At 54.0% G+C, this 13438-nt stretch overlaps 1 protein-coding gene across 1 annotated transcript in view; it reads right to left on the minus strand.

Moving 5' to 3' along the window:
* The window catches only part of IGSF9B (immunoglobulin superfamily member 9B), a 45246-nt gene that overhangs the window by 1197 nt on the left and 30611 nt on the right, over positions 1–13438 (minus strand). Inside the window, exons 16-19 of the mRNA XM_063093724.1 lie at positions 12034–12195; positions 11731–11776; positions 9194–10843; positions 1541–1662 (exon numbers count right to left, since the gene is read on the minus strand). Of these exons, the coding sequence (XP_062949794.1) occupies positions 1541–1662; positions 9194–10843; positions 11731–11776; positions 12034–12195 (1980 nt within the window). The remainder of the gene's footprint in view (positions 1–1540; positions 1663–9193; positions 10844–11730; positions 11777–12033; positions 12196–13438) is intronic.

Here is a 13438-nt window from a genome sequence, read left to right on the forward strand (position 1 = left end):
ATACACTGCAAGAGGAGCCAGGATGGGGCAGGAGGGCTGGCCGCAAGGTACTGCAGTAGTCAAGGCGGGAGATAAGAATGACTCAGAATGCAGTCTGAGCAGTGGAGACAGCAAATTCGGGATATGTTGCAAAGGTTTAGCCAACAGACCTTGCCAAGTGGGCCGGATGTGAGATGTGGGGGCTGAAGTAGCCTGAGCAACTGGGCAGGCAGCAGTACTAGCTATAAAACTAGGGAAGGATCAAGGAGAAGCAGGTGTGGAGAGGATAATCAATAGCTCTATTTTGGACATTTTCAATGCTTATAAAACATCCAAGTGTATATTCAGCAGGCAACCAGAAATACAGGACTTAACCTCACAGAAGAGGGCTGGGCTAAAGACAGACATTTGAGAGTTGTCAGTGTGGGACAGGTAATAGCACCTTGTCCTCAGAGCAAGAGAGAATATAGGCATCTGGTGGTTATAAAAAACAAATAAATTCTACAGGAAAGATAAAATATATATGAATGGGGTCTTAAGCTGAAACGAGCATAAATAGTTTAAAATTCAGCTTTGGGCTCAATTTCTCCCCCAAGCCCTAAAAAACTCATTTTCTTTTTCTCTACCTCAATATTCCCACCTGTGAACTGATAGGATACAAGCACCACCCACAGGCTAAGTGATCAGTAAGTGGTCACCGACTCCTGAAGATTCAAGGGGTTTCACCTCTGCGTAACACTCTTCCATAACCCTGTCTGTAGAGAGAGTGACTCTCCAGCAGTGATCGGTAAGCCGACAAGAAGCTGTTCAGCCCTCTTCCTTGACAGCCTGCCACAACATTCCTAAAACCACTGTGAAAAAAGAGTACTTGATAAATGTTAAGGAATTTTCTAAAGTCTAAAAGAGGGCTAAAAATAAATAAATAATAAAAGAAGGCTAAATTATTTTTTCACTGTCTTCGAGGCTGCCTGTCACTGCTGGGTAGACATCGAACAAATTTCAATAGAGGTGCCCTTTCCACAGGACAAGAAGATTTCAGTCTATCTCATTGACAAGAGTTTGGTCAACCTGCAGGGGCTAGGTGCACACCACACTACCCTAAGCACACAGTAGTGCCCCATTATTCCCGTGTTCAACTAGAAGGCCTGAGATTGTGATAGAGAAGAGATGTATAAGGAGATAGGGATATTTGCAAAATATGCTCCAGAATGGAAAAAAATATGACACAATCCATGTTGTCTAAAAGCACATTAAAACAACACATTTTCTAAAGCTGTATGTACAGAAAAGGTTCTGCAGACATACATGTCACTGAGAGGACTGGTTTCCTAGGGGGGAGTAAGGAATCTGGAGGGCAATCGAAGATTTTAACCTTATCTTTCTTGTTTTTCACATGAAAACTGTATTTCTGTATTACTTAAAAATTATGTTAAAAAAGAAACATAGAACAAGAGAAGCTAGTGGATTCAATTCTAGAGAAAACCCAGGGTTGGGATCCTGAGCCCAACGATCCTCACAGTAACCACAAGGGAAGAGAGGAGCAGGCGTTTCCACCATTTACCGGATCGTTTCTTTGATTTCGAAGAGCCCTTGGATGGCTTTTTGGGCTTCTTTATCCGTTGGTATTTCAGAGCCTCCAGCCTCTCAGGCGCAGCAGCTTTCCCGGGTGCAGGTGGAAGTGTTCTGGAAGGGACAATTAGAGAGGCACAGGTCAGCTCCCACATGAGGGAGCCTTTGGAGAGTGGCTAGAGGAAAGCCAAAGGGCTGACCCCTGGAAGGATAAAGGCCATTCCACAGCATCCGAGGTGTCCACGATGGTTGCTTGACACCCGCCTTTCCACTGCCCCTGGAAGGGAGAAAACCCAGTAGAAAGCTCCAGCAGTGTGCAATCTACTATAGATGGAAACCACCTGTAGAGCAAATCAGAAGAGCCTAGGAGAGGGAGAGAGAGACGTTAATAGGAAGCCTCATCACACATCACTCAAGGCCAAGTAAGTGTCAGGGAAGGAAGCAGGTTCAGCATCTGAAGTTCTCAGAAATCATCACCATCAGGACCTTTAAATGAAAAGTAAAAGGGAAGATTAGGGCAGAAGATGAGCAACTCCAATCCCAATTAACTGTCCTCCACCTCCAGAAAAGGGAAGTGCTAAGTTACAGACCCACCATCCAGGGAGAGGGCGGCTGCATAAAACGCAGCTTCACTGGGCTTCCCCCTCCAGCTACAAGCTGCAAGCAGAAGCTCGGCAGCTGAGAGCAGCAAACACTTGTCGTACACCCACATGCTCAGCAGGGGCGTCTGCTTGACCCTCTGCAGACAAGATTCAGATTCCCCCATCATGGAAGAGAACAGAAGAGGGGGGTTGTGACAGTTGGAGTGTCCAGATCTGGCAGCTTCACAAGCCATGCCGTCTGTAACAAGTATCCAGTGAAAGTCTATATTTTAAGATTCAACAGAGAAACTGAGGTTGCTGGGAGAGGATACTCATGCATACAAGACTCTCTTCCTCCACCCCAGTTGTGGAATTTCGCCTTTTGCCTGATGGATCAACTACATGGTTAGGTCACAGTCAACGATTTAACTGGAGCTTCTACAGCCCAGGTAACAAAGGGGACCAAGGAGAATTGAGAGGAGGGCAGTCTGTGACAATCTGTGCATATTGGAGAGAACTGCTCAAGACTCATCAAAGAAGAAAACCTAGGGAAGAAAGTGCTGGCATTAGCAGATGGTTGGGGAAGTAGGGACGTTCTAGGGCCATGGCTGACAGAGGTGAATCACATTCTTCCTTGCCTCGACCCCCACATCTCCATCTCCCTCCCCCATCCCTGTCACAATCAGGTTTTGGCAAATCCTGATTAAAAGAAATGGGATGGACAATGCTGTGAGGGCAAAGGAAGCCCCAGAGGTCAGCAGGCAGGCTAAGGTGAAAAATAAATAAGAGTAAGTGATGGATGGGAGAAGGCAGCCCACCTCCCAGCGTCGGATACCTCCATGAGGACGAGGGAAGGAAAGACTTGCAGACTAACTGGGGATAAGCCTTGGTCTCTGGGGTTTCCTACATTAACTGGCAGTGAAGTAACCTCCATCTTCTTCAATGGATATCACTCTATAGTCTCCTTTAGTCCATAAAGTATCAAGAAGCTTCCTCAAAATTCAGGTCAGAGACAATGCCCTGATTTTCCATAGCCCCAACAGGAGTGCTAAGAAGGCCACCCAGGGCCACGTGCGTGTGCGCACAGGCACACGTGCACACGTGCACACACACACACACACACACACATACATACACACACACACACACACACACACACACATTTCATGGAGAACTAGTCCAACTCACCATCAGAAGTCAGGTCTTCCCCCGAAGACCAGTGTGACGATGCCCTGTCCCTCCCTCCTTTACAAACCCCATGGTCCACCCACAGAGATCCTACACAGCAGCAGCAGCTAGAGGGAATCTGGAAGGAGACAACAGGTGGGATAGCTAGGACAGGAGTGAGCATGCCTTCCCAGTGCTGGTGGAATGCCCCCACCCCCTCTCACCTGCACCAAGACTTCTTCATGCTGCCTAAAAGGAAAGTCAAAGATTTGAATCCATCCATTCGGTTTATCCATCTCCTGGTCCTAGCTGGCCTCTTTAGAAAGACCACACGAGGAAAGCGATGCAAGATCTGATGAGGCAGATGACAAGCAAGAACTGAGCTCCCCAACATGAGCCAGGGTGACCCACTAGAACATGAGAAGAACTGGCACAGGGCGACCCTGAAAATTCCTGGGGGTCTTCAAGCTAGGGAAACCTGCACGGGTGATCTCATCATAACAATCAACACATCATCACTTGCCATTTCTGTCGTGCAGCATTTATTTACCACTTACCACGCCAGGAACTGTCCCGTGTCCTCTACAACAATTGTCTTCGGTCTTTACAACAACCCAGACAACATTGACCCCATCCTTCTGATGGAGAAACTGAAGTGTAGAAAGGTTAATCAACTTGGTAATAATCCAGTTATTGTGGGATAGAGCCAAGACTCTCAGCATTAGGCTAAACTACTCTTCAAACGTCTTCCCAATAAAACGGGTATAGAAGCTACGTAGAGAAAAACGCTACTTCCACATCACACAGAAACAAAGCCGCCTGCAACACACGAGCCTCATCACCCACCCACATTCTCTACCTCAATGGCAGAGCCAGGTGAAGACAGACCATGGACAGGGAGAGACTGGCTAAAGTTATGTCTTCAGGCAAAAATTCCCAAACAGTAATGATCCATTGAGGAGCAGAAGCCAATTTTCCCTTGAGAATCAGCCAAGCTCCAGGACATCTGCTGTCCACCTGGTATAGCTCTTGGCTCAGTGCTTAAACAGCCATGTGGGGATAAGGCTCTGGACACACCAATAAAGGAGAAAAAAATAAAAGCCAGTCTCTGGCAGGATGGAAGGGAGGTAGGGGGAGAGGGAAAATACTTTTGGCATATTATACAGAAAAGACACATGAAATATGTTCCAACAAACTTTACCAATAGTACGTCAAGCCCTCTGGAATCAAATTGCCTCCCTTGGGCCGACCCCGTGGCTCACTCGGGAGAGTGTGGCGCTGGGAGAGCAGCAGCGCTGCCGCCGTGGGTTCGGATCCTATGTAGGGATGGCTGGTGCACTCACTGGCTGAGCGCGGTGCCGGCAACACCAAGCCAAGGGTTGCGATCCCCTTACCGGTCACAAAAAAAAATAAAAAGAAAAAAACAAATTGCCTCCCTTGGTTGGAAGGGTGACTATGTCCCCCGTTGATTTCAGGGCCACCAGGGCCTTGCCAGTAATGAAGCCTTTGGTGCTGACGTCTCAGATAGGAAGCTTTATCAAGTGACTCCATTGCTACCCCCCAATAACACTGCAGTAACCTGAGTGTGGCCCACAGACTACTTTCTTACAACAGAACCCAGCCCTGGGCTCTCCAAGAAGCCAAGGTCACAGTTCTCTTTCTAATCTGTCTACGTTTTTCTAGTACAGGAGTGCTGCAAACGCTGGGCTTCTCCTTCTCCCAGGGAGTAAAGGGACAACCAAAAGGCAAAGGCCTCAGAGCCTAGGGAGCTTTCTGGGTCTTCCATTTCCCAAGTTCTCTGACCCAGTGGTGTTTTTTGCAGTTCAGAAATACCAAAAATTGCCTGGAATTTACTTTAACACTCTATTTTTTCCTCCCTTTTCAAAATCCATAGAATCCTAGTTTTGCCCATTTAGCTGAAGAGGTCTTATTTGCTTAGCTCTCTGCTTACCCAGAGTAGCTGAGGAAAGATGCAGCCAGGTTCAAAAAGCAGGCAAACCTCAGGCCAGAAAAGTGGAAATCCACCCAGACATTTCCTTCCCTAGCTCCCCAAGAGCTGACACCGTGTTTAGCCATGCACTGATTGACGGGCTGAAGCGGTGGTATGGACAACGGCGTCCTCCTCTTCGTAACTGCCCAATAGCCCCTCCACCTGCCTGACTATACACTGAGAATGGGAGGCCAGGACATCCGCTCACACACAGGCCATGCCAGGGAGAAGGGGAGTCCGTGCTCACGTGCTCAGTGGGGTCACGCATAAGCCAAGGGCTCTGCCTCAGAACTGGGGAAAGGCGCATCTCCAGGTGGGGGATCCTCCCTACAGCTCGCCTAGTCGTGGGGCCACGTCCCTGCTCCCAGTCCCTCTTGCATCACCAAGGTCACAGAAGGCATTATAGGAGAGGGGAGCAGAATAGATGTGAGAATAGGGGTGCTGCTAGTATCAGACGGGGGGAGCTGAGAACATGGCTTGGCCCCCCAGCACCCCACAGAAAGGGCAGGTCCACATAAGAAAAGAAGAGAGGTGGGAAACACTACAGGTGTGAGCAGAAGGAACAGGAGAGAAGGACAAGGAAACACAGTGAGAACGGACGCAGACAAGAGGTGCCACGACTCCTCCAAGCAAGACCACATGTGGACATGCAAAGGCGTGGCATGAAGACAGCATCTAGAGGCCCCCGCAGCGCCCGCGCCCCGTGGTGCACCCAGCAAGCAGGACAGCGAGCAGTGGCTCCTGTTGCCCAGCACCAGGAAGTTCTCACTCGGGGGATGTGGGAGGGGTCACTCTCCTAGGCTGGGGATGCTGGCCAGGCCCCAGAGAGATAACCATCCTTTGTCACTGCCCCTAGTTTCTGGATTTGCCACAGCAATGATAACATAACTGGGTTCTCTTGGATCTGGCACAGGGGGGACACTGGGGAAAGAGGGATCAATGGAGTTGGCTGAGGGGTATGGGGGCAGCAAATATGAATGGAGTCCAAGCACTTTGCAGGAACTGGGTGACACCTCTGGGACAACAGAGTAGTCTTAACTGGGGACAGGGAGGGAAAATGGGGAAGGTGGAGGACAGCCTGGAGCATCCATCCCGAGGCCCCTGGAGCCAGCCTTCCTCACAATTCCAGGGCCCCATGGCTGCTGACGACTTTATAGCTGCAAATCGTAGAAAAGGTCAAAGCGGTCCTCTTTAGGGGAGGCCACTCTGATGACTGAGTGCCATATACAGCCCTGAGTTAGAAAAATCAGCCTGCCTTGACATGGCCAAGTGGGGAAGCCAGAGAACCCAGGGGGACGGAGATGAGGCATGTTCTCTCTCATCCAGCACCCGGGGCCTGCATGTGTGCGTTCCCAGGAGCATGGCAGTGGCGTCCGCAGCAAATGGGCGTGTCTTTTTAGGTTACTATGGGAAAGAGTGAACCTCAGGTGGCCCTAAGCCTCCTTAAGTGACTCAGTGGCCCCCTAAAATGCCCAAGTTCCTTTGGCCTCCACCCAGAAGGACATTAGAGGAGAAGTCAGCCCTGGTGGGGCAACGGGAAGGACAGTGCTGGTCCCTGGGGCTTCCACGTCTTGCCAACTCAACACCTGCCCGCCCAGGGAAGCCTGCCTTCTCGCCTGGGGGAGCTCTTCCCAAAACCCTTTTCCTAGGGCATGACCCAAGGTGGTCGCCATGGCGACTACCAAGATCTGGAAAGCAGTCTGGACCTGAGGGCGAGGTCACATTTCAGTCCTGTAACCACCAGGAATGGGCTGCAGAATGCAGGGAGCTCAGGAAAGTGACCACATTTCCTGCCCTTGCCCTAATGGACTACAGATGACCTGACCTTGAGGAAGATCCAGCCACTGAGGGACAGGCGGGCATACCACAGCCTCATGCTCCTTGAGGGGACCTGGTATCACTAATACTCCAAGAAGGGGATGAGAGACCAGCCACCTAGGGGAAGAGCAATCCTTGGGGGGTGGGATAGGGAGGAAGGGGACCCTGTGCCTGAGGCTGCTGGGAAAACAGGGCAGAGGTATGGGGGGCAGGGTGGTCCTGGATTCCAGAGAGTGTACAGGGATGCAAAGCAGATCTTGGGGCCCCTGGGCGCATGCAACTTCTTGGGGGCTTCTGCGGGAGGCCCTGGCTGTGTTGGCAGCAGCTGAGAGGTGTCTGAGTGAGAGGAGCTGCAGGGACTCTGGGGAGCTGGCCATGGGGGAGGGGCGGGGGAGGTGTGCAGAAGCTGCAGCTGGGGGAGCCCAGCGTGGCCCGATGAGCTGCTGGGCCACAACACGTGGGGAGCCCAGAAGCTGTGGGGGTCGAGGAGCGGCAGCTGCCACCCAGGGGCGTGAGGGGACGAGGTCTGGACCCCTGTCACGGAAGCGATGGCCCTGGCGAAGCCCCGTCCGCCGCCCGCCCCCGCGCGGCCCAGCGAGAAGCTCCCTTACCTATTGAGCTGAGGAGAGGCTTGTCTCGACAACACTGCCCAGATAGCTGAGATAATCAGAAACAAAGCAGTTACCAACAGCGCCGCCGGGACACCGCCCGCGCACACCCACAGGGAGCAGGGGGCGGCGAGCAGAGACCACAGCGAGGCCAGAATGGGCGAGGGAGGACAGGAGAGAGACGCAGACCCAGACGCACGATGGGAGGAAGCAGATGAGCGCATACAAAGCACAGACACGGGCTGCGCCGCCAGCGCCTCCTGCGCCGACCTAGCTGGAGCCCTGCCTCACGCCCTGCCCGCCTTCGCCCCGCCGGGAGCAGTCCATCGGGGTGGGAGGTGTGCTTGCACTTCCAGGTACCAGAGAGGGTGGGAGGGCATGGGGCAGCGGGGAGCCTGGGCTCCCCCTCCTCAACCACCTCCCGTCCTTCCTACCACCAGGCCAGCCTCCTCCGGAACTCTCTGCTCCCTCCACTGGCGGCTACATCAAGAAGAGAGACCAAAGGACGGAGCCAGAGAGAGAAAGGGGGGGCAGGCAGGAAGGGAGGAGGAGGGAGGATCGGGGACACTGCAGAGACGTGGCAGGCTCTTCTGAGCAAGTCGGGTCAACCCAAAGACGATGGAGAAGGAAGAAAGACAGACAGAGAGGCTGACTTGAGAAGGAAGGCAGGGGGGAGGGAGGAGGGGGAGGAGGGCAGGAGGACAAGACAGGAAGAGGCAGACAGCATCCAGGCCAACTCTGGTACCTGGAATACCAGCGGCTACAGTTTAGAGAGTGCTCTCTCAGGCAGGCTGATCTCAGGAGCATGTCTGTCTGTCTGTCTTTCTGCAGCTTCCTGCGAGGCACACAGGTGGAGGTGGGGAATGTGGCCTGAGATTTCCCTCTCGGCCTCCAGGGCACCATCCTCCTGAGAGGCCATGGAGGGGTACTGAAGTCCGGCGCTCACTAGGGCCACTAAGGGGCAGGAGTTTGGGAACAGGAGGCCCCTGGCCTGGTGGTCCAGGGAAGTCAGGCCCTGGGGTCCTGCTAAGCAAGGAAGAGGGGCTGGGGAAGAAAAGGAGACTGGACATGAGGTCTGCAGGTGACCCTGGGAACTTCCACCAATGCCAGGACTGCACAAGTGTGGAGATCCCTTGACTCCAAGGGGGACGGGGTGGCCACTGGCAGAGGCTGCTCGCTTCATACGCCATGCCACCTTTCCCATTCAGCCCACTCCCCAGTATGCTGCGGGTCTCCTGAGAGCTCTGGGCTGGGCAGAGAAGACCCCTCTTGCTCCAGGCAGGGTACCTGGGCAGGTAAGCCCCACCCCCCAGTGACCACACCCTACCAATGCCGCGACCAGAACTCCTCTCCCGAAGGATGCTGCAGCATGTCCAAACAAGGCCTGTCATTTGGGTGGATGGAAGGGTGGGGGCAGGGCAAGGAATGGGGGAAGGAAGTTGACCTGGTGGACATGGGAGGAGAGACCAGCTCACACTCACCCTGAAGTAGGTAACGTTGGCGGGGCCTCTGGTCGGAGCAACTCCTCCCCCGTCCTTCGGGGGGAAGACGTCTGTCCAAACACATCCAAGTTGTCCGCAGGCCCCGCAGGAGCAGGGCCGGGCGGAGGGGAGGGGTAGCCTGTGGCCAGGGTGGTGAAGCCCATGGCGGGCCGGTAGCTGGGGCTCCCGCTGCGGCTGCTCTGGGAGGGCGAGCCCGTGGACGGCGTGGACTTGCGTGAGAAGCTGACCGAGGCTGGAGGCTGCAGGGTGATCTCTGACATCTCCGCCTGCTGCAGGAGGCCCGGGCGAGGCCGGGCACGAGCAGCCAGCTCTGGGGAGCCGGTGCGGGAGCTGAGGGGGCTTTGGGTCAGAGGTGAGAGCCGGGAGGGCTGTAGCACCACTTGATGTAAACTGGGCTCGGCGCGCCTGGCCTGGCGGGGGCTGGGCCGGGGCCGGGGCTGGGGCTCGTACCACCGGGTGTCCAGGCTGAATGTGCTGGGGCCGCCGTGCCCCCCCGGCTCAGCTGGCTCGGGGTAAGGCAACACGGGTATGCCCATACCTTGGCTGGTATGTCTTAGCTGCCCTTGGCTCACCAGAGGTTGCATAGGTCTGTCCTGCCACTTGGCGGCCGGGGGCACTGGGACGGGACCCCTGCCAGGCGACTTGCCTGCCCAACCCTTTGGGGCCTCCAGGGACAGCATACCCGGGTAGGCTGCAGGCACCTGGAGGGAGGAGGGGGGCAGTCCTCGGGGGAGGCAGGCCTTGGGCTGCAGACTCTCGGCTACGTCACAGGGGTGCAGCTGGTGGGGAAACATCATGGCTGGGGGTTCCAGCCCCCCAAAGGGGAACTCCGGCCGTCCCCAGGGCTCAGGGGAGCGCCCTCCGGTCGGCGTCTGAGTCAAGGGCAGCGTGCTGTTGGACGCGTTCTCTCCATTCTCCTCAGGGATGGTGGGGTGGCCGAACGGCCCCTCAGTGTGCAGGGGTGGGGACGACATGACAGAGCTCAGGGGGCTGCCCACTTCTGGCATGTAGAAAGGGGGCGGCTCCACCTCTCCAGGGCTGCTGCTGCTGAGGTACCCATAATACTGGCTGTGGTGGAAGGGCCGGGGGGCGGGGGGCCTGGCCTGGCCCGTGGCCTGGAGCCGGCCTTCCAGGCCACTGGGGCCCTCCAGCCCACGGGGCTGGAACCGAGGGCTGTATGCTGGTGGAGGCAGGTAGGACTCCTGGCTGGAAAGAGGGGTCAGCTGGGACTTCAGGGCAGCCACGGATGTGGGCACAAGCGGGTCCTCGTTCTCCTCGTCCGACTGGCGGAACTCGGGATACATGTCCGTCTCCTCTGCAAAGGGAAAGCCCTCGATGCGCCTGCTCTTCATTGAGGGCTCCATCTCGGAGGGGTCCATCACGAAGCGGCCATCAGGGCCACGGCTGATAAGCTCAATGGGCGTGGTGGCCTCAGCCTCAGCCTCAGCCCTGGCCACGCTGTACTTCCTGCTGCTGATGGCCCTCTTGGTCTTCTTGTACAGAGACAGCTCCTTCTCCCGGGCGGGGCTCAGCATGCGTTTGGCTGCAGGCTGGCCCTGGTCATCGGAGGACTCTGAGGGGGCACGCAGCGTGCGGATGCTCTCAGGACTCACCTTGCCGGAGGACAGGCTGTGGAAACAGCAGGCAGGGTGGGGGTAGGGGCGGTGAGGCAGGCACACGCTGATGTTCTCTTAAACACTAACACCGTGGAAGACAACACTAAAGAAAAGGAGCACACGGGGGCTGCATATTCAGTACAAAATGCAACTGACCCTTGAACAATGCAGGGGTTGGGGCACTGACCCCCTGCATAGTCGAAAATCCATGTATAGCTGTTGACTCCTCAAAAGCTAACCTACTAATAACCTACTGTTGACCAGAAGGCTTACTGATAATATAAAGTCAATTATGACGTTTCGTGTGTTATATGTATTGTGTACTGTATTCTTAAATAAAGAAAGCCAGAGAAAAGAAAATGTCACTGAGAAAACTGTACGGAAGAGAAAATACATTCACAGTATTCACTAAAAAAAACTTGTGCATAAGTGGACTCCCGCAGAGCAAGCCCACGCTGTCCGGGGGTCAGCTGTACGTTAGCCAGCTCTCAATTGTCTAGATGTGTAGGAATGGACACCGCATTTCTGCTTTTATTCTGGCTACCCTACATCTGGCATGCTGTCTAAGCACACCTCCAACTTCACTCCCAGGTTGTTCACGAAACGCAAGCTCACTGTAATACTGACTTCAGCAAAATATGTTAACAAGGCAAATCTGTTAGGATGAAAAAATACTACAGAAATACGTCCCAAGGCTAAAGGGAAATGGATTATCTGCCAATGTGGATGGTCTACACCACCGCTCCCTCTACCAGGGTGAACAACTTAAAATTAACATGCAGACCAAGTCACAGCCAAGAGCTTAGAAACGCTGGTGGGGACGGAGTGAGGCAAAGCATCCACCTGCATCCACCCTCATCCCATGAGCAGCATGGTTCTCGCAGGGTCAGAGACACTCACGGAGACTCCAGGCTCTTCCTGCAGTGAGTGATGGAGAGCGGAGGGTCTGGAAGGAAAAAGAGAGGAGAGAGGCCTGAGCCAGCACCAGCTGGGCATCCTCACCTCAGGAGGACAGGGCCCGAGGACAGCCCCAGGGAAAGAGCTGCTTCCCCACTCCCTCTTCCAAATCAAGCCCCAATGGCAGCTCCACCCACAGGATCCCAATTTCCCTGTTCCCAAGGGGGCCATGCTACAAGCTGCTGTGTCCCCTGATGGGGAGCATCTGAGAGGGGACAGGGAGGGCTGGGAAGGGTGGACACCCACCTTTTTTGCGCTTGAGCTTACGCTTGCGCTGCTTGTTGACAAAGCAGGCGGCCAGGGTGCTGAACAGGATGGCAGCTGCCAAGAAGCAGATGGTAGCCACGATTCCAGCCAACACGGGCCGAGCCAGCCCCTCGTCGATCAGGTCAGGCTGCGGGAAGATGTCTACAGGGCGGGGAAGAGCACTTGTGAGTCTTCCCTCCCCAGGCCCACCTGCTCTGGCACTCAGTCCCCTGTTCTTCCCTGCCTCCGCAGGACATGCAATGTCAAGGCTCAGCTCTGTGCTCAGGCCTAACACTGAAGAGGTCTGTGTGGCGACGTGAGGAGGAAGAAGAGGGGATGGTCTGTAGAAGTCAAGTTTTCCACACAGTGTGGAAAGAAGAAATAACACCTCTGTCTTATCCCCATGAAGAAAAGCATTTCCACAGTAATGTATATTTGCCTAGGGCTTCATATTTTGTGAAGCACATCCATGCATGCAATCAGATCTCCTCACATTAACCCCTTCAGCCAGACAGAGCACATGTATTGCTCTCATTCTCCAACTAAAAACTGTGATTTGCTGAGGTCGAGTGACTTGCTCATATAGATACTGCTATCAGTGCCCAAGTCAAGACCCAGTTGTTCTGACTTCCAGCCCAGGACTTTCTGCCTTCTACCATGCCATCTCTACAGAATGAGAGCCCTGATGTGAGGCACCTTGAGGGTAAAATACTAAAGCAGGAAGAGGGACTCTTAATCTAGAACTCAGATCCATCTAATTTTTTCAACTCATTACAATGCAGGCATGCAACTTCTTCCAGGGAATATCAGCAGGCCCTGTCGTCTCAGGTACAGAAGCATGCTGGAGCTGGTGGGATGGTAGACCTGGGTCCAATCCTCTCATTTTACAGGTAAAGGACTCAGCCTTGCTTTGTGCCCAAATTCACAGAGCTTGTTAATGACGGAGCCAGGACTAGACCCCAGTCTGCCATATTATACACATAGGACAGTTACATCAGTAAATGCCAGCCACTCTTTAGGTTCATCACAGGGAAAATCTTGGCCAGAATTCCTTGTCATGTCAATAATAATAATGGATAGAAATAACCCAGATTATGCTGACAGGTTGAGTGGAGAATGAATGCTACAGCCTTTAAAAAGGGGGGACAAATGCAGGGAACGCTGTGGCTGCTGCATGTCATTCACCGTGCAGACTCATCTGACTAGTCTCATTTCCTTCCAGCAGCCAGGCATAAAGCTACCGAGGGCAGAACAGTTCACCAAGATGGGCCCACAAAACACTTGTCTTCTATGCTGGCCTTGGCTGTTGCAGGCTATCTTCCTGTTCCTCCACCTCCCTGAGTCTCTTCCCTGGAGAGACCTAAGACCGAAGTTTGCAAGGTTCTGCTGCCTATGAGACAGAAGT

The sequence above is a fragment of the Cynocephalus volans genome, chromosome 4, assembly GCF_027409185.1.
Source record: "Cynocephalus volans isolate mCynVol1 chromosome 4, mCynVol1.pri, whole genome shotgun sequence".
NCBI classification, from domain to species: Eukaryota; Metazoa; Chordata; class Mammalia; order Dermoptera; family Cynocephalidae; genus Cynocephalus; species Cynocephalus volans.